The sequence below is a fragment of the Saccopteryx bilineata genome, chromosome 1, assembly GCF_036850765.1.
Source record: "Saccopteryx bilineata isolate mSacBil1 chromosome 1, mSacBil1_pri_phased_curated, whole genome shotgun sequence".
NCBI classification, from domain to species: domain Eukaryota; kingdom Metazoa; phylum Chordata; class Mammalia; order Chiroptera; family Emballonuridae; genus Saccopteryx; species Saccopteryx bilineata.
This window is the reverse complement of record NC_089490.1, coordinates 84,826,203-84,847,467: the sequence shown is the minus strand read 5'-3', so window position 1 is coordinate 84,847,467 and position 21,265 is coordinate 84,826,203. Positions and strand designations below refer to the sequence as shown.

General features: G+C 49.4%; 1 protein-coding gene across 1 annotated transcript in view; it reads right to left on the bottom strand.

Moving 5' to 3' along the window:
• Positions 1-5,341: 5,341 nt before the first annotated feature.
• A4GALT (alpha 1,4-galactosyltransferase (P1PK blood group)) overlaps positions 5,342-21,265 on the bottom strand; it is a 29,693-nt gene continuing 13,769 nt past the window's right edge. The window contains exons 2-3 of the mRNA XM_066256136.1: positions 8,862-9,001; positions 5,342-7,096 (exon numbers count right to left, since the gene is read on the bottom strand). Coding sequence (XP_066112233.1) covers positions 5,989-7,050 — 1,062 coding nt within the window. The 5' untranslated portion in view covers positions 7,051-7,096; positions 8,862-9,001 and the 3' untranslated portion in view covers positions 5,342-5,988. The remainder of the gene's footprint in view (positions 7,097-8,861; positions 9,002-21,265) is intronic.

Sequence of the window (21,265 nt, the reverse complement as noted above, 5' to 3'; positions counted from 1 at the left end):
TAGGTGCTGAGGGTGGTGGAGCCACAAGCTAATGGGAACCCTGGTTCCAATACTGTGAAGCTGCCACACTAGCCCTGGCCTGACTACCTCTAGGCTTCTACACGAGTGGGAAATTAACTCCTGTCTTGTTTAAGCCACTTTTTGTTGTTGCTGTTTGCCACTGAAATTAATCCAACTGATGTCCTCACAGCATACAGTGTCAGGGCCAACTAGTCCCAAGATAAGCAAGAGGCCAAGACAGTAAAACTGTGCCCTCATTTGTAAAACAAATATAAAAAGAGGATATTGCAAGGAGCCTAAAGGGTACTACTGTGAAATGTGCATTCAGTTTCAATGTAGAATAAAACTTGCGTTTCTCCAAAAATCCTCTGCAGGTAACACTACCGTGAAATATTTCATAGGTCTAATTCTGCTGGTCTTAGAACTAAGGACTTCTGCTAGGTTATCCTGCAGTGGAAAGGAGCCTGTCTTTTTTTTTTTTTTTTTTGACAGAGACAGAGAGTCAGAGCAGAGAGAGTCAGAGAGAGAGGAACAGATAGGGACAGACAGGAAGAGAGAGAGAGATGGGAAGTATCAATTCTTCATTGCAGCACCTTAGTTGTTCAGTGATTGCTTTGTCATATGTGCCTTGACCGTGGGGCTACAGCAGAGCAAGTGACTTCTTGCTCAAGCCAGCAACCTTAAGTTCAAGCCAGCAACCACGGGGTCATGTCTATGATCCCACACTCAAGCCACCAACCTCGTGCTCAAGCCGGAGACCTTGGGGTCCTCTGCGTCGCAGTCTGACGCTCTATCCACTGTGCAACCACCTGGTCAGGTGAAAGGAGCCCATCTTTAGAGTACAACCCACCGGGGCTGGAACTGTAGCTCTGCCAGGCACTCGCTGTGTGGCCTGAGGAAAGTCCCCTAACTTCTCTAAACCTGTTTCCTCATCTGTAAAGTGAAGACAGTGTCCTCTTCACAAGGGTGAGATGAATGAGATCATGTGCAGAAGAGTCTACTGCTGGGCTTGGGGCAGAGCAGGTGATCAGGAAGTACCAGTTTGCAGAGTCCCCTTACAGTCATTCCTATCCCTTCTTTCTTGCTAAAGTAACCCTGATTTTCTTCAGCTCTCAGGTGACTTTGTGCTATAGAGGAAGTGGGGCCCTTCGCTGCCTGGAATCTTAGAGCAATCTCAATTAGTGTAAATCAGTCCTGGTCATTCCATTTTCCTCCCATTGCTAGTAACTGGAGTAGAAGTAAGCCAGTGAGAGTTAGGGAAAGTCAGTTAAACAAAGAGGCATCTGAGAAAGTTTTCCTAGACACAAGGGAGGAACATTTTCTTTTCTGTCTTTTTGTATTAGTGCCTTAAGTATGTGATGCTCAGAGTAATGGCAGCCATCTTGAGGCCATGAGGGAATAAGCCTGTGACCAAAGTCAACACACAGGATCCTTAAAGATAAACATGTTGAGGCCTGACCTGTGGTGGTGCAGTGGATAAAGCATCGACCTGGAAATGCTGAGGTTGTTGGCTCGAAACCCTGGGCTTGCCTGGTCAAGGCACATATGGGAGTTGATGCTTCCAGCTCTTCCCCCCTTCTCTCTCTCTGTCTCTCCTCTCCTCTCTAAAATGAATAAATAAAAAAAAATTAAAAATAAACATGTTGTTAAGCTGCTGAATTAACCAACCCTGGAAACACCCTTTCCCCAGACTCCTTGTTATGAGTGGCAGACACTGTTAACTGTCCTCTAGTGTCCAGTCTTCCTGTCATCTGATTAGTAATAGAATATACTGTTTTAGCTGGATATTTGCCCCCCCCCCCCAAGATGCACACTACACTTCCCAACATCCTTGGCAACAGGGTATGGCCATGTAATAAGTCCGAGCCAATGGGATGTGAGCAGAAGGGAGGCATGCAACTTCAGGATTATCTCCTTAAAGACATTCTTTTACCTTGAATTCCCTCTTCCCCTGTTCCCCTGAGCTGGAAAACAGCAACAGCTGGAGCCCTCTGGAAGCCCTGTCTTGGGGATGGCAGAGTGGTCCCATGGTCTTAGAGCACTCACCTTGGGGCTGGGGCTGTTTTGGAGTCTTCCCTTAGAACAGCTTCCCCAGTGCCAGTCATCCCGTGGGATAGTAATGCCTTCAAGGTTTCAGCCACCTGAGTTGTTTCTAGCAGCTGGAAGCTTCCTTTCCCATAGTTCTCTCCTGGGAACTTGGTTGGGGACTTGGCTGGGCTCCTATGTTTTTTGGTGGTTGACTATGGCTGAGGAATGTCTTCTAGTTTTGGGGTGCCCCTCCACCCACCACCTTGGTTCCTTCCTGCTGTTGTCCCTGCCCAGGGAATGGATGCTATATTATTCCCTCTTACCGCCCCTACCCTGCCTCGGTATCCCAGATCAAGCCTGAGTCCTCGGCCAGTCGTCGGGACCTGAATCCTCTTCCAGTCCTGACCTTCAACCGTACAGCAGGATTCCCAGCATGCTTCGCACCGGCTGGCCCACGTTAGCGCAAGCAGAGGTTTAGGAACAAGTGAACTGTAAAACCTGACTTCCAGGAATGCAGCCCTAAGTTACTCACACATCCTGAGTCTGTGTGGGCACTCAGGTGGAAGACGTTCAACTTAATATTTAAACAAGAAGTTGAATATTGATATAAGAGCAAGGGGGATTGTCCCCTTAGCTCAGAGCTGCTGGGAATGTGTGGTCAGCAGGGAAGGCTCATTCACTAATTGACTGTACACCTGCCTCGGTCCCCTGCTGGGTGCCTTACTGTCCCCCAGGAAAAGGATGGGTCCTCATCTTCTTCCCCAACCCCCAGACAAAACATCTGTAAGCACACTGCCAGAAATCAACCTCAGGGTCCCTAGGATCTGATTACTGTCCCCAGAGTAGTCTTCCACCGAGGTTGGCCCCTCCCCTCTCCTTTCTGAGAACTGAGTTCCTCCTCATGCTCCAAGGAGAGGCAGCCTGAGGCCGCCAGAGCACAGGCACCGAGTTTGGCAGGCTACGGAACAAAGAGCAGGGTCTCTTTGGAATCAGACCCAAGAAGAGGGGGCCCAAGGACGGCTCTGGGCTCTGTCTAAAGGGTGTTGCACAGAGAAATGAGATGCCCTCTCCAGCTCCCCCAGCAAGCCTCCTCTTTGCCCTAAGCTCAGTCCTCAGGATAGCCAAGGCCTGGATTTAAATTCCAGTATTTCCACTTACTTGATGAGCCTGTTTCCCCCACGTAGAAAGTAGAGGTATGTTGTAATAATGTGCTTCATGCCAGGTGCCATGCTGGCTCATTTGACTGTCACATCCATGGTAGGAGGTAGGTACCATCCATCTCTTTGCAAAAGAAGCAACAGGCAGAGCTCTGGCTAGGGTGCAGAGGCCAGGAGGCAGAGAAAGGTCTTTGGGCTCTCCCACCCTGCCCTGAGTATTAGGACAGTTGCTCCATGCCCAGATTAGGAACACAGCACTGGGGTGAGTGGAGACTGGGGTCCTCAAGGCTGGTTGGTGAGGGCTGCAGAGGTTACCTTCCTGCATCAAGGCCTGGACACATATCAGTCTTTCTCCTTTCGCCTGGGCCCCACCCACACCCATCCCCTCAGCCTTTTCTCCAGGACGCTGCTATTTCTGGCCAGCTGCATCCGGACTGGTTTACAGCTGCTACATTTAAGAGGTTGACTCAGCAAGGCACTGCCCCTCCCTACTAGGACCTCCACCCCCACAGTCCAAGCTAATGGATGGATGGAAGGCCCTTACTAAACCATGGAAGAGGAAAAAATCAACCCCAAATCTCTGAGACAAGGATGCCAGGAACATCTGAGAGTTCTCCCATTCTTGGCCCTGCCTAGCATTTTATGAGGAGGCTGGGGTCAAGGCTGCCTCCTGGGCCTTGTCTGCAGAACAGGGACCCCTGCGAAGGCCTGTAAACACTCAGTCCACGTTCCTGCAGCTGGCTGCAGCTGCTCCAGCCTGGCCTGGCCTGAACCCTGGGTTGGGTGTTGGGGTAGTTGGGAGCCCAAGGCTCTTTTACTGATGTCCCCAGGGAAGTGGGGCTCCAGAGCTGCTGCCTCTGGGCCCTTAGCTCTGATGAACTGAAGGGAATTTCTTGAAGCCCTTGCAAAGCTACACAGATGTCCCCCCATTGGGCGTCTGAGCCCAACCCCAAAAATGACCCTGAGAGGAACCTGACTTGGCCCTGCCCTTCAAGATGCTTGGAGGTATGGACCAAGAACCCAACCATCATGGAGGATACCTGGGAGCTGTGGGAGGGGCAACCAGGGAAGGCTTCTAGAGGGGACATCAGCTTTATGGGAAGGAACAAGAGTTTGTTGGTGAAGAGGGTCGGGAAGGGCACTGCAGGCAGCAGGAAATGCACACAGGGAAGGGAGTCAAGAATATACTATTTAGTGTGGACAAGGGGCAAGGCTCAAGACTGGAGAGGAGGTGGGGCCAGATCACAGAGGGTCTTGATCACACAGGAGATAGGCAACAGGGAGCCACAGAAGAGTTCAGGGTTAGGGAGTGATGTGTGTCCTATTTAATTTCTGTATGCTGACACAGTAGACACTCATTATATGATGACCGAATGACTGATAAAACAATACTTAACCTTGTTTAAATCTATATAGTGATATATGTCAGTGGTTTTCAACCTTTTTACACGTGGGAACTGGTGAAAATAGAATATTTTGGGGACCACTAAGGCAGTAATCACCCTGAGCATAAGTGATTTCAAATAAAATCATTGGGTTTATAATCTTCATATAACATCAGGGTGGTTAACTCTTTTGTGGATCAACATGATTATTTCTGGCAGACTGTCAAGGGTCCATGGACCAGGGCTGAAAAATACTGATATAAATTATTTGTATTAAGGTAAAATCTGCTTATTCTAAAAAAAAAAAAAAAAAATAGGTGAAATATAATGTGGTTGGAGAAATAACTGACATATAATCCACTATTTGCATAAAAAAAACCCACTTCTTGTTCTTAAATACCTCTACAGCCTGGGAGCTCACAACCTTACGAGACTACCCAAATCCATCTACAGGCAGAATCCAGAGGCCTCTAAATACCTCTCCCTCAGCTGGCAGAGCGACACACCAAGCCTGAGTTCCTGCGGCACCCCCAGTCCCACAGGGAGTCCTGCTGGACCACTCAGCTCTGAGGAAGCTTCCTCACCAACCCGCTGGGGCCTTGCCCTTCTGAGAGCAAACTGTCCTCTGGCCTAGTCCTTCTGATCTAGGCAGACTGAATGACCCCAATTAAGTCACCTCCAACCCCAGGGCTTCCCCATCTGCTGAATGAAACTGGAAAAAGAAGGCTGTGTGAGTGTTTTATTATCCACAAAGCACTAGATGAGAGTGAATCACTTTTGTTATATTTATTTTCCTGTGTTTATTACCAGCAGGGTGGGAGTATTTTCTTTAAAACGCTTTTCCCGAGTCAAAAAGACTCCACACTCCCTTGCCCCCAGAGTGGGCAGCTGTCACCCTTGCAACGTCTGTGGAAAAAAGGATGGGGCAGCAGGCAGGGCCTCTCCCAAAATGCCCCCACCCCCACAGGCCAGCTCTGTCAGCCTCAGCCTCTGAAAAACATCAAAACCAGGAAAGAGCAAAGCCCTACCCTGCAGCCTCACAGAGGCCTCCTCTGCCCTCATCTGGGGGCCCCACTTCCTTTCCACTTTCCTTGGGCTTCTCTGAGGCTGCTCTGATCATGGCACCTTGGCCCCACATGGCCTGGCCTCCCCGTGATGCCAAGAAGATGTTCTGATGTTCACGGCTCCCACATCCTGAGCAGACCCAGGATGCTCCCAGCTCACTCCAGCCGATTCTGGCGGGAGGTTCTTCCCCACCACTTGTCACCTCTACCCTGAGACAGAACACTGGCCGAGGGGGTGTCCCACCAGCCTGACTCTGGCTTGAAGAGAGTCCTCCAACAACTCCTCTTGGGCTACTACCTCCCCATCTCGCCTCCCCAGGAAGGGCAGCTAGGGACTCTGCTTCAACCGGCCCCTCACAAGTACATCTTCATGGCCTCGTGCGTCGTGGGGCAGTAGCGGGCATGCAGCTGGGCCAGCAGCACCTTGGAAGTGGCCTTGAGATGCGTGCCCTGGCTCTTCTTGTTCCACACGTGGACGGCATAGGTGGCATTGAGCAGCCGGGGCAGCTCCTCGGGGCTGATATCCTCAAAGTACTTCTTCCAGTTCTGCCAGGGGATGGGGTAGAAGGCCTCTGAGGGGAGGGTGGTGACGCCCCGGCAGGTGCGGCTCTCGCTCAGACTGCGGGTGGAGCACCACTTCTTGAAGACCCGCGTGAGCAGCTGCGGGCCCTGGTGGCCCCAGATCCAGCCATTGTAGTGGGCCACGAAGTCACGCATGCACAGTGCCATGAACTCGTGGTGCCGCTCGAAGGCCAGAAAGGCGCCATTGAGGACATAGCGGGACTGGGTGCCCAGCGTGTTGGTCAGGTTCCTCAGGTTCTTGAGGACGATGAAGTCTGTGTCCAGGTAGATGCCACCGAACTTCCACAGGAGCGCCAGCCTGGAGGCGTCGGAGAGCACAGGCAGCAGGTAGGGCTCCCAGCGCTGCTGCGAGGCACTGTACCAGGCCGCTAGGGGCGTGTCCCGGAACAGTTCCTCCAGGTCCAGTTGGAGCACCCGGACGTTGGGCAAGCAGCCCAGGAGCGAGAGGCCCAGGTGCTGGGGCAGGGAGGCGTTGCCGCCAGGCAACCCTTTCATCAGGACCATCACCCGGGACTCGGGGTGGGCCCTTGCGGCTGACTCCACTGAGCACATGAACAGGAAGTTAGGGTTGGTCCGGTCTGAAGTCTCCAGGAAGAAGATGTTGCCCGGAGGTGGGGTGCTGGAGGGCAAGGTGGGGGGTACCATGTGCGAGCAGGAGACATGGACAGGCAGGTTAGGTAATTGTCCTTGGCTCCTTGGTTCCCCTACAACGTGCCAGTAGATCATGACAGAGACCAAAAACATGAACTTGAAGCTGATGATGAACAGGGTACAGCCCCGCTGGCTTGGGGCACCCCGGTGCAGCCACAGCAGGCAGTCCGGGGACCTGGACATGGTCTCCTGAGACGACACCAGGAGCTCCCAGCAGGAACTGGCTGGTCTGCAAGAGATGAGCACCACGTTCAGGAAGGCTACTGGCACCCTACAACGCTTCTTACAAACAGCAGCCACAGCCAACGAACGCCAGCGCGGCTTCCAGGGCCCACGCCAGCCCACTGCTCAGAGCCCAGCTCCTTCCTCACCTGGAAGATGGGAGCGAAGACTGTGGACTGGGGTCTGGGCAAGTCCCTTTCATGTTCTGTGACATACCTGTGAGCTCCCCAAGGACCAAGCTAGTGCCATCTATAATCTGTGGCCATTAGGGTCGGAGGGCAGGGCCTGGCGCATGCAGGGGTTGTCAGAAATGCACACAGGCCTCCCCTGCCCGGCCATGCCTGTCCCGCTCGGCACACCAGGCTGGCAGCCTGGGATGTAAGGCCCAGACCATGTACCCCTCAGCTCCACAAACCAGGCCTGGAACTGGTCCAGGAGGGCAGATTGCCGAGCAATCTCTGCGATTCTCAGCAGGAGCCCTGGGGCTCTGGCAGGTCTGGCAATGGCCTGTCAGCTCGCTCGCAACTCTAGGCAGGTGGGGATGCCAGTTCCTTGGGTCAGACAGGCTGGGGTCTCTTGAGCCCCTGGTTTCCCCAGCCTCTGTCCTGGGCTGTACTTTTCCTAGACATAAGTCTACCTGAAGCAGCTGGAAGACTTGGGGCAAGTCACTCAGCTCTCTGAGCCTCAATTTTCCCACCTACAAAACAGAAACACTAGAACCTACTAAAGGGTTGTATGTATGCATGTATTCATTCATTCAATAAATATTAACTGTCTATCACACACCTGCCAGGCGATATTCTCAGCATTTATTACATATCAATTCATTAAACCCTTACGCTATCCTTTCAAGTGGCAATCAAAAGACCTGGCTCCAGAGTCTGTGCTCTCACCACAGCACCATCCTGCCTGGGAGAGAGAGAGATGATGTACAAACATGCCTGGCACTTGAGGGAGTGAGTGCAGATTGGCCTGGACTTTCCTCATTGTTAACAGAATCCTGCACTATTCACTCCGTGCCTTCTAAGTGCACAGTGACAAATTCACACCCAGTCTGGACCTCAATAACCCCAGGGGGGCATTGTATCATTTCTACTTGAGAGTCCAGGAAACTTGGGCAGAAAGGGGTGGAAGGACCTGGTCAGTTGGCTCAGTGGTAGAGCATTGGCCTTGCGTGTGGAAGTCCCAGGTTCAATTTCTGGTCAGGGAACACAGGAGAAGCGCCCATCTGCTTCTCCAACCTTCCCCTTCTCCTTCCTCTCTGTCTCTCTCTTACCTTCCCACAGCCAAGTCTCCATTGGAGCAAAGTTGGCCCGGGCGCTGAGGCCATGGCTTCCGCCTCAGGCTCTAGAATGGCTCAGACTGCAACGAAGCAACGCCCCAGAAGATCCGAGCATCTCCCCTTGGTGGGCATGCCGTGTGGATCCCGGTTGGGTGTATACGAGAGTCTGTCTGTCTGCCTCCCCCACCCTCCCAGCCCCGCCTCGCAACTTCCGAACTTTCACAGGAGCACCAGCCTGGAGGCATTGCTCCTATTATTTTTGTAAAAATACAATACAAAAAAGAAAGATCAGAAAAGAAAAAGAAAGGGGGAGGGGGAGGGACTGGACACGGTCTGGGGGCCATGAAGAGCTGGGGTCAACCCCTCCCAGAACTGATGAGTCTCATGGCCAGAGAGTGGTACCAGGAGCCTAGGACTTAAGCATTTGGGCCCAGCCCTCCCCCAGGGCCAAGGGCAGGGAACCACAACAATGTCAAGGGCCAGAACTGACCAGCTTGGGTGGCCCATGGCGGTGAGGTGGGGATCCAGGCAGTCTGGCAGGCCTGCAGACACACCCTGGGCTCAACAGCTAACCTCTTCTGCCAAGACGACCACGGCCCTTCCACACGCTCTCCACACCTGCAAATCCATCTGCAAAAGATGGTGAGAGACAGAATGAGGTGGGCCACGGGTTCTCTGAGAGCTGAGCTCCTGTGTTCATTGAGGTATCCCTCTCAACCCCACAGGCAGAAGAAGGAAACAGGTGCAGCCCTACTTCACAGGCGTGCTGAGCCTGTGGGTAGGCCATTTGAAAAGAGACAAGGATAACATAGTAGATGATGGCTGAAATGGAGCAAAGAGGCCAGCAGAGTCTGGAGAAGGTGGCTTCCAGGGAAGGTGACACTTGATGAGAAGGGTGTTGGCCATATGGACTTCCAGAAGTGCCACCAGAACCTGCATGCCTTCTGTTCCCAGTGCCTGGCTCAATGCCCAGCACACAGTAGTCACACAGAAAACCAGTCTCGTTCATTTACTCACTCACTAGGCAGCCAGAAAGACACTAGAAATACATGGCAGGCGAATCATTCCTTTGCTCAGGCCCTGAGTGATGCAAGAGGTCCCCCAGATCCTGCGTGTCCTCCAGCTTGACCTCATGCCCTACCCGTCTCCCCATCGTCTGCTCTGCACCAGCCACACATGGCCTCCTTGCTCTTTCTCAAACCTATCCCCCCTTGCAGCCATCTCAGGGCCTTCGCACCTGCTGTTCCTTCTGCTGGGAACACTGTTCCCATAGCTCATTCCCTCACCATCCTCTCGCCTTCACTCAGAAATCGTCTTCCTGTGGGGCTTTCCCTAGCCCCCCTAAAATTTCAACTCCCTCCTCCATCTAGCGTGGTGTCTGGTTCTTCATTTGCAGTCAATAAATACTGAGTAAGTGTGTGTAGGTGAGGAGAAAGTGAGTGAATCAATGATTATCAGTGAATGAATTAACAAGTCAGTGAGTTAGCAAATTGATGAATGACCAAATAAACCAGTGAGCACATGAGTGAGGAAACTGGGGGTCAGATGTTGGGCGAGCTGCCTCAGAACCCCCCAACAAGGTCCTGGGTAGCATGTAAAAAGGCTTCTACCTCACCAGAGGGGAACAAGAACCTCATGTTCCCCTGCCCTGGTTTTCCCATGCTATTCTGGTCCTGAGGATTCTTAACCCAATGTGAACCATACTGAGGAGTGGACAGACAGGTGAAGTGAGGCCCTGGCTGTTTGGGGGCCCTGTGGCACTGGGGTGATCAGGCTCTGCCATGGAGTGGGGCGGGGTCTGGGCCTCTTGAGCCATGCCTGCCACAGCAGAGGGTGCCAGATGCAAGCAGCACCGTATTTGGTGTCAGAGCCCAAGACCCAGGAATAGAAACCTTGCATGGGCCAAGTTGGCTACAGCCCAATACCCATGTGATCTCAGGCCCAAGGCACGCTCCTGGCCCCCTGGATGGGCACGCAGCTGGGGCCCAAGTCCTGGCCCTTGTCAAACCAGCCTGGCACATCACTGCCACCGCTTCCTCCTACCTCACGGCCCCCTTCCAGCCCTGCACCAGGGAGGTACTTCCAGTTAGCACGTTAACTGTGGTCGCAACCCTGCTCTAAGCCTTTCTGTGGCTCCCAGGGTCATAAACCCCCAGGATCTCTCTCAGGCAGGAAGCGAGAGTGAGAAGTGACAGCTGGTGAGAGAGAGGCCGTGGGCCCAAACAGAACAAAGCCCTGCTGGCCCGGCCCTCAGCATCAGCTCTGCTGGCCCCACCTTGGGAGCACCAGCATGAGGGTCCAGGTTCAAGCACTTGGAGAAGGCTTGTCATATCTTTATGGCCCACACCTCCCTCTGCCCCCTGCATGGGGCACTCCACCTCTGATCCTCTCTGGGCTCCCCCGTCCAGCTCAGCGCTGGCTGACTATGACCCAGACAGGACAGAATATGGTGACAGTCAAACCTGGTCCATCCTAAACCACACTGACAGGCTGGGTGCTGACCGAGTGGCCCCCAGAACGCCAGAGCCGGGTCCTTGCAGATACCAACGTTCACATGGGGACACACAGGCCCAGAGAAGAAAACGGACTCAGCTAAGTAGCCACGGCAGTTGGGGATGGAGTTTGCACAGGAACCTGGGCCTCCTGAGGCGGCAGCTCAGGGAGCCCTTCCTGTCCCTCTACTGGGTTGTGCCACATCCTAGAGGGCCGGGGGCAGAATTCTCAGAAGTCTCAACCCAGAAAACCATGGAAACAGGAAGGGAGCAGTCTCTGATTAGCTACCAATATGCGTTTACTGTGGCTGAAAGTCTGGGGATTGAAACAGACACCTGTCTTCTCACCATTCAGAAGGGCAGCAGCCTAAAATCCACGTGTCAGTGGGGCCCCGCTTCCTCTTGGGCACCTTGCCTCTTCCAGCTTCCGGTGGGTCTAGGCTCCTGCACTTTTGGCCACATCCCTCCAATCTCTGCCTCCATCTCCACATGGCCTCTCCTGTACATGGCCATGTCTTCCCTTCTGTAAGACACTTGTCATTGGATGTACGGTCCACCTGGGTAATCTAGGATCATCTCCTTATCTCTTATTTACCATCTGCACAGACCCTTTTCCCAAATGTGGTCACATTCACAGGGTTTGGGGGTCAGGAAATGACACAAGGCCACTATTCATTCCATGACACCCCTTTCTGGTGCCTCAGAGCCACCTCGCGAAGAAGGAAGCTTTGTTCTCGAGTCACAGGCAAGCACATCGAGGAGAGTGACTTTCCAGGGTCACACACATGGTCAAAATGGCATCATGATTACAACCTGGGGTCCGACCTCAGAGTCTGAGGTCGGCTGCCTCACCCACTGTACAAGGGATATCTCAGATATCTCACCTTCAAGCGTCCCCTCTGCAGAGAGGCTTTGGTCACTGGCATGAGAAGGCCTCTTTCTACCCCTATTACTCTTGGTCATATTACCTGGAGTTCCTTTTAGGACCCCAGTAACAGGCCTGTCCCAGGAAGTGGGCTGCAAGGTGGAGAGCCACGTGCAAAGACGGGGGAGTGTCCGGGTCCCCGTGAGGGTGAGGGACACAGGACTCGACAGAGGAGACAGTGGGGCTGTGAGGCCTCCACAGAAGCCCTGGAGCCAGCATGCCCTTAAGAGATGTCTGTTCCAAAGAAGCATGAAGGCCAAAACCCACAGTGACCCACACTGGGCACTGGCTGTTCCCAGGGTGGGGGGCCTATCTCCAGCTAAGGACAGTAACCCCTACTTCTCCCCTACCCTAAGGAAGGTGCTCTCCCATGCCAGGGAAACAAACACCTCACCCCCAAATGGCAAAAGCGTCTCTACCAGGAGAAGAAACTGGGATTGTGTCCTGAGAAGTCTGGGGTTGAGGATGCAGTGTGGGGCAGAGGAGAGAGTGGAGGCCACTGTGTTCTTCTGCTCAGTGAGAAACCATCTGACTGAATCAGGAGGCCCGTGTGTCGCGTCAGTTCAGCCTGACCACCACTGAGGGGCCCAGGTGTTATTCTGGCCAATCCCAACCCTGCTTCCCTGTTTTACGCTCAGAAAGCAAGTGAGCTGTCCAAGGGGCCACAGCTAGTGGCACTGGGGCTGGTGTGTGCTTCCAGGTCTACCCAATCTTGTACCTGACTTGCTGTGTGACCTCAGGCAAGTCACTTTCCTTTTCTGGGCCTCAGGTTCCTTCTGCACAATGGAGAAGAAAGCAGGGCTAACTCCATGTTCTAACCATGGGGACCCAGGGCATAGGCTGATCCACCTCTCTGAAAAGTTAACATCTGAGCAGACACTCGAGGCTAGAAGAAGCCTGAGGTACCTGGGGAAGAAGGCTGCCAGGCCAGGAAGTGGCATGGAGTATCGGATTCATTTCAATCTGCCACTAGTTGGCTCAGTGACCCTGGACCTGGACCTGGACCTGCACTGGAGGTCATCATCTGTGAAACTGAGAGGAACTGGTCTTCTGGTCTTAAAACTTGGATGCGCCGGACCAGGCGGTGGCGCAGTGAATAGAGCGTCAAACTGGGATGCGGAGGACCCAGGTTTGAGACCCTGAGGTGCCGGCTTAAACGTGGGCTCATCTGGTTTGAGCAAAAGCTCACCAACTTGGACCCAAGGTCGCTGGCTCGAGCAAGGGGTTACTCGGTCTGCTGAAGGCCCGCGGTCAAGGCACATATGAGAGAGCGAGCAATCAATGAACATCGCAATGCGCAATGAAAAACTAATGATTGATGCTTCTCATCTCTCTATTCCTGTCTGACTGTCCCTGTCTGTCCCTCTCTGTTTCTGTTAAAAAAAAACAAAACAAAAACAAAAAAACACAAACTCTGATGCTCCTTTGTGGAAAAAATCAATACCTTCTCAAGCAACCAAGCACTATTTGAAGGGTCTGCTGTACCCCCACCCCCCAATCTTTCAGGGCATAAATGAATATATTGTTTCTATTGCTGGGTAGATCTGTTGGTGAGAGCATTGTCTCAATACACTAACGTTGCAGGTTCGATCCCCAGTCAGGGCACATACAAGAATCAACCAAGGAATGCATAAATAAGTGGAACAACAAACTGATGTTTCTCCCTCCCTCTCTCTCTACAATAAAATTATTTAAAAAAAAGAAAAAAAGAGAGAGAGACTACTAGAAGGGGATGATCCTTGTAAAAATGGCTATTTTCAGAGCAGATGTTACAACATGTTCCTCCTCCAAAGTCTGTAAAGTGTTCCTTTAAAGTCAGAAACCAAGCAGGCAGTGCCCTGCCCTTCAGGGGATATTACAAGTAGAAAAATTAGGGAGGTGGAGACTTCTTTTCCTAATGCAAATAAGGCAGATTCTTGATTTGGAATCTTTCCTCCTACTGATGTCATACAGAGCAGCACGGTTAAGAAAAAAGAAACCACAAGCTACAGTTTTAGGGAAACTAGGGATAAGAAAAATCCATAAACCCTATATCACATGTAAGTGGAGCCAGAAGCACTCGAGGCCCTGCAGGTACAACCGCGAGGTGGGAAGAGCGGAGTGGCGTGCAGAGGGCACAGCAGCAGCAGTGGAAGGGCTGCGTGATCCAGGCGCTCACAGAGGGAGGCAGGCTGCCTCGTAAACCAGGTTGGGTTCTGAGAGGCAAAAGGGGAGTGGACCCAGAGAAGGCAGCATTTTAAAGAAACAATCCATTCCCATAAAAACAGAAGAGGGAGCCTTTCAGTAGAGAAACCTAGAGAATTATCCTGGCCTTTGTCCCAGTTTCCACCGAAACTTTCTACAGATGGCTGGTCCAGGAAAATTCAACCAATTCAAATATAGAAAAAAAAAATTTTTTTTTTTAAGGAATAAACATAGCATCCATCCAAAGATGCTACAAGAATAAAAAAGAGCCTGACTTGTGGTGGCGCAGTGGATAAAGCATCGACCTGGAATGCTGAGGTGGCCGGTTTGAAACCCTGGGCTTGCCCAGTCAAGGCGCATATGGAAGTTGATGCTTCCTGCTCCTCCCCCTCCTCTCTTTCCCCCCTTCTCTAAAATGATAAATAAAAAATCTTTAAAAAAAAAAAGAGAATAAAAAAGGAAAGTAACACTAATGCTCACTTACGCATAAAGTTCACTATGCCCTGGCCAGGTTGCCTAGTGGATAGAGTGTCGTCCCATTGCACCAAGGTCTGGGTTTGATCCCAGGTCAGTGCACCTACGAGAAGCAACCAATGAATGCACAACCAAGTGGAACAATGAGTTGATGCTTCTCTCACTCTCTTTCCCTTCCCCTCTCTCAAATCAGTGGAAAAAAAGAAAAAGAAAATGCACTATACAGATAATGGCACACAACAAATAAAAATTCTAATCCATAATCACAGCATAAATTAAGAAAAAAAAACACTTGAAAAAGTAATTCCAACTTGAAGGAAGAGCTAATGTGCAGAAATATAAGAACCAGATAGACAAGGTGATGGCAAGACACATAACGTGTGAGAACTGAGAGACTTCAGGAAAGAACTAAAAGAAAAAGGCAAAACCATTTCAGAAGGGAAGACCAAACTAGAAGAAATATAAGTAGGAAATAATAGAGGTTAAAGTGAGAAAAGTGAACTAAACCGCCTGACCAGGTGGTGGCACAGTGGATAGAGCATCAGACTGGGACACGAAGGATCCTGGTTCGAAACACCAAGGCTGCTGGCTTCAGTGAGGTTTCTTCCAGCTTGAGCACAGGCTCGCCAGCTTGAGCGTAGGGTCACTGGCTTGAGCATGGGATCATAGACATGATCCCAGGATCACAGACATGACCCCGTGGTCACTAGCTTGAGCAAGGGGTCACTCACTCTGCTGTAGCCCTCTGGTCAAGGCACATATGAGAAAGCAATCAATGAACAACTAAGGAGCTGCAAAGAACTAATGCTTCTCATCTCTCTCCATTCCTGTCTGTCCCTATCTGTCTCTCTCTCTCTCTCTCTCTCTCTGTCTCTGTCACACACACACACACACACACACACACACACACACAGAAAAGAAAAGAAAAGAAAAGAAAGAAAAAGAAAAGTGAACAAAACCAATCAGAAATAGGAGACCAAAGAATCCAAGAAGACAGAAAACATAGAGCAGATGTGTAGGGGAAACTCCACCACGGTATAATCAGTTTCTTTTTTTTTTTCTTTTTTTTATATTTTATTTATTAATTTTTAGAGAGAGAGGAGAGAGAGAGAGAGAAGGGGAGGGAGGAGCAGGAAGCATCAACTCCCATATGTGCCTTGACCGGGCAAGCCCAAGGTTTCGAACCGGCAACCTCAGTGTTCCAGGTCGACGCTTTATCCCACTGCGCCACCACAGGTCAGGCATAATCAGTTTCTAAAGAAGAAAACCCATTTATATGAAACCCCAAATAGCCACAGAAGTTTTGAAAATGAAGAACAAAGATGGAGGATAAACATTACCTGATATCAAATTATACTACAAGGCCACAGTAATCAAAACAACACAGTAAAAAAAAAAAAAAGAAGAAGAAGAAAATCCAAACAATTCAGCAGGATAAATATTTAAAATGGTAATTCAGGAAAACTTTCCTGGAATGGGGAAAACTTGACTTCATGAAGTGAAAAGATGCACCGTGCATTAGAGAACAAGGACTCAGAAAGCTAAATCCCAAGATGTATTCTAGTAAAATGACTGGACTTTGGAGATACAAAAATAAAACTTTGGATGACTACACAAAAAGAACAAACCATCTAAGAAGTAGGAAATCAGGCTGGTGGCAGCAATATTCAATGACAGAAGATAGTGAGGCCCCGGCCAGTTGGCTCAGCAATAGAATATCAGCCTGGTGTGTGGAAGTCCCAGGTTTGATTCCTGGTCAGGGCACACAGGAGAAGCGCCCATCTGTTTCTCCATCCTCCTCTCTTCCTCCCCCTATCCCTCTCCATAGCCATGGCTTGAATGGTTCAAGCAAGTTGACCCCAGGCGTTGAGGATGGCTCCATGGCCTCGCCTCAGGAGCTAAAATAGCTTGGCTGCTGAGCAATGGAGCAATGCCCCAGATGGGCAGAACATCGCCAGGTAGGAGGCTTGCCAGGTGGATCCCAGTCGGACCCTGGTTGGGGCACATGCAGGAAGGAGTCTGTCTCTCTGCCTCCCTGCTTCACTTAAAAAAAAAAAAAAAAGTTGAGCAACACCTACATAGGACCAAGGAAACTATGAGCCACCAAAGAAACTATGAGTCAAAGACATTGCCAAGCTGTCCTTTAAATATAAAGGTCACATGCTAAGAGCTCTAAAGTATAAGGACCCAGGCAGTACTGTTCCCGTGAGGAGACTGAGGTGTCAGCTTCAACCAACCAAATGGTCAAAGAACTACAGTAAGAGTACTGGATATATTTAACTGTAGATTAAAAAAACAAAAAATGTGGGAATAAGGATGACAGAATGGAATGTTATGTTATGTTATATAGTCAGACAATATATAAGTAACAATACGTTGTTAAGGACGGAGGGAAAGAGGAAAGAGGGTGGACAGTGAAATAAGGTTAATGGTTGCTTCATCTTTTTTTTTAATTAATTAATTAATTTATTCATTTTTTTAGAGAGGAGAGGGAGAGACAGAGAGAGAGAAGGGGGGGAGGAGCTGGAAGCATCAACTCCCATATGTGCCTTGACCAGGCAAGCCCAGGGTTTCGAACCGGCGACCTCAGCATTTCCAGGTCAACGCTTTATCCACTGAACCACCACAGGTCAGGCCGGTTGTTTCATCTTTAATTGCTAAAAGTTTAAGCATATTTAAAGTACACAGGTGTCCCATAAGAAAAAAAATACTACCCTATTTTGTTGACTTTAATAAGAGAAATTGTTATGTAGCTGCATCATTATGTTATATACCACTAAAAATAAAAAATGCTGCCTGATAGAGCGTTGGACTGGGATACGGAGGACCCAGGTTCGAGATCCTGCGGTCGCCAGCTTGAGCGTGGGCTCATCTGGTTTGAGTAAAGCTCACCAGCTTGGACCCAAGGTCGCTGGCTTGAGCAAGGGGTTACTTGGTCTGAAGGCCCGCAGTCAAGGCACATATGAGAAAGCAATCAAAGAACAACTAAGGTGTTGCAACGAAAAACTGATGCTTCTCATCTCTCTCCATTCCTGTCTGTCTGTCCCTATCTATCCCTCTCTCTGTCTCTGTAAAAAAAAAAAGCCTGACCTGTGGTGGCGCAGTGGATAAAGTGTCAACCTGGAAACCCTGAGGTTGCCGGTTCAAAACCTTGGGCTTGCCTGGTCAAGGCACATATGGGAGTTGACGCTTCCTGCTCCTCCCCCTTCTCTCTCTCTCTCCTCTCTATAATGAATTAAAAAATCTTAAAAAAAAAATCTATTAAAAAAAAAAAAGAATTGTTGCCCTGGCTGGTTAGTTCAGTGGATAGAGTCCAGTGTATGGATGTCCCTGGTTCCATCCCCAGTCAGGGCACACCTGAGAAGCAAGCGAACCATCTGCTTTTCTCTCCCTCTTTCTCCCCCTATTCTCTCTCTTCCCCTCCCGCAGCCAGTGGCTCCTGGGCACTGAGGTTAGCTTGGTTGATTCAAGCGACGAGGTTGCCAAATGGATCCTGGCCGGAATGGATGCAGGAGTCTGTCTCTCTATCTACCCCCCTCACTTAAAAAAAGATAAAAATAGCCTGGCCAGGTGGTGGCACAGTGGATAGGGCATCGGACTGGGATGCCGAGGACCCAGGTTCGAGACCCCAAGGTCACCAGCTTGAGCGCGGGCTCATCTGGTTTGAGCAAAATCTCACCAGCTTGGACCCAAAGTCGCTGGCTCTAGCAAGGGGTTATTTGGTCTGCTGAAGGCCCACGGTCAAGGCACATATGAGAAAGCAATCAATGAACAACTAAGGTGTCGCAACGAAAAACTGATGATTGATGCTTCTCATCTCTCTCCATTCCTGTCTGTCTGTCCCTGCCTATCCCTCTTTCTGACTCTCTCTCTGTCCCTGTAAAAAAAAAAAAAAAAAAGCCTGACCAGGTGGTGGCACAATGAATAGAGCATCAGACTGGGACACAGAAGACCCAGGCTTCAAACCCTGAGGTTGCTGGCTTGAGCATGGGTTCACCAGTTTGAGCACAGAGTCACTGGCTTGAGCATAGGATCATAGACATGACCCAACGGTCACTGCCTTGAGCAAGGGGTCACTTGCTCTGCGGTAGCCCCCTGGTCAAGGCACATATAAGAAGCAATCAATCGCCTGACCTGTGGTGGCGCAGTGGATAAAGCGTCGACCTGGAAATGCTGAGGTCACCGGTTCGAAACCCTGGGCTTGCCTGGTCAAGGCACATATGGGAGTTGATGCTTCCTGCTCCTCCCCACCTTCTCTCTCTATCTCTCTCTCTCCCTTTCTCTCTCCTCTCTAAAATGAATAAAAAAATAAATAAAAATAAAAAAATATATTTGAGAAATTAACTTTAAAAAAAAAACACCTGTAAAATACCCTCCTGACCAATATCACTTATGAATATTGTAAAAATTCTAAATATAACACCAGCAAATGGAATTCAGCAGCCCATTAAAAGAATATATATATCCTTATTAATATATTATATATATACCTAGTATATTAATATCAAACTAAGTGAGGTTTGCTCCCATAATGCAAGGATGGCTCAACATAAGTAAATCTTTAATATTCATATTCACAGATCTAAGGAGAAAAATCACACAGACGTGCCCCCAGAGATGCCAACACTCTTTCTGGATAAATTAGGGAGTCAATGGACACCTTCTTAACTAAATGATCTATATCATCACCGAAACCAGGAGCTAGCTTCACACTTCGGGAGTGTGAGTACTTGACTTCACACGTAGGGCACTCCTCTGAAGGCAGGAGAGAAAATGACGACAACCATCAGCGTCACTAGTACTGAAGGTATTTGTCAAAGCACAAGAGAAAGAAATCAGAGGCATAAAAAAAAGGAATAGAAATCATTAAAACTACTGGTATTTTCATAAAATACTACTGTATACCTGGACAAGTCAAGAGAAACTACTAAAAAACCTTAAATAATAAAAGAATACTGGAATGTGGTCAAGAGCACACACATACACACACACACTTTAAATATAAACAACAAGCAAATAGAAGCAGAAGAGATGAAAGAGAAGACCCAATTGATAACCAGCACCACCACCACAATACTTAGGATTCAACTTAACGAAAAGTATTCAAGGTCTATGTGAGCAAACATTGTAAGTCCCTGAAGAACACAAAATAAACTTGAACAAATGGAAAGATAAACCATGTTATTGAACAGAAGACAATTTCATAAAGATGTCGACTTTCTCTAAGCCAATTTTTAAGTTGTATGTGATTCTGGAATTTGACATATTGGTTATTTTTTCTTCTTTTTCCAAGTGAGAGGAGGGGAAATAGAGAGACAGACTCCCACATGCGCCCCAACCGGGATCTACCCAGTAACTCCCATCTGGGGCCAATCCTCTGCCCATCTGGGGCCATACTCACAACTGAGCTATTTTTTAGCACCTGAGGTGGAGGCTCCACAGAGCCATCCTCAGCACTCAGGGCCAATGAGCTCAAACCAATCAAGCCATGGCTGCAGGAGGGGAACAGATAGAGAGAGAGAGAGAAAGGAGGGAGGGGTGGAGAAGCAGATGGTCGCTTCTCCTGTGACCGGAATCGAACCCAGGGCATCCACACACCAGGCCAACGCTCTACCACTGAGCCACCCAGCTTGGGCCTTGAAATAATGATTCTAATGTTCACATAGAAAAAATAAACAAGCAAGAACTCCAGGAAAACTCTGAGGAGAAAATAAAAGAGGAAGGACTGTTCTTTTAGATTGTAAAACATCCCTATACAGTTTCAATAATTAAAACAACAGTCATATTAACAGCCCATCAGACAGAAAACAAAAGGAATCACAGAAATTATGGCACCTGCACAGCTGACAACGGCAGCATCCCCAGTCAGTAAAGCATATGGATTTATTTATTTATTTATTTATTTTACAGGGACAGAGAGAGAGAGAGAGTCAGAGAGAGGGATAGATAGGGACAGACAGGAACGGAGAGAGATGAGAAGCATCAATCATCAGTTTTTTGTTGTGACACCTTAGTTGTTCATTGATTGCTTTCTCATATGTGCCTTGACTGTGGGCCTTCAGCAGACCGAGTAACCCCTTGCTCGAGCCAGCGACCTTGGTATCAAGCCAGTGAGCTTTATTTTTGCTCAAGCCAGATGAGCCTGCGCTCAAGCTGGCGACCCCGGGGTCTCAAACCTGGGTCTTTCTGCATCCCAGTTCAATGCTCTATCCACTATACCACCGCCTGGTCAGGCCATACGGATTTTTTTTGTGTAAACAGTCATGGGCAACTGCAGTCGCTTCTAGAGGGAACAAGAACAGGCCGTGTTCCTACCCCAGCATGTGCCCCAGGATAAACTTCCAACGTAAAATAATAAACACCCATAAAAGTTTACAACATACCATGGGTGAATTCCTTTATAACCTAAGAGTCAGCAAAGGTTTCTGAGTTATGTATGAAATCTAGAAGACATAAAAATAAACCATGAATAAACTTGACTCCTTGGAAAAAAAAAAACCCCAACAAAACTTCTCCACACCCTTCCTCCCAAAATACCAGCAAGAGAAGCAAAACTACATATGCAGAGAGTGACCCTTAAACATGTAAGCCAGACAGAGGGTCTTTTTGTAAGGAAAATGCAAATGGAACAGTCAGATAGCATCTCTCACCTGTCTGTTTGGCAAAAAGCCAGCACTCTGACACATTCTTCCGGCAAGGCAGTGAGGGACTGAACCTCACACATTGCTGGCAGGCACACCATGTGACCATGCACAAGAGGACCATATCTATCAGTTACATACACATTTACTTTCATCGCAATCCCCTTGGTGACCTTAT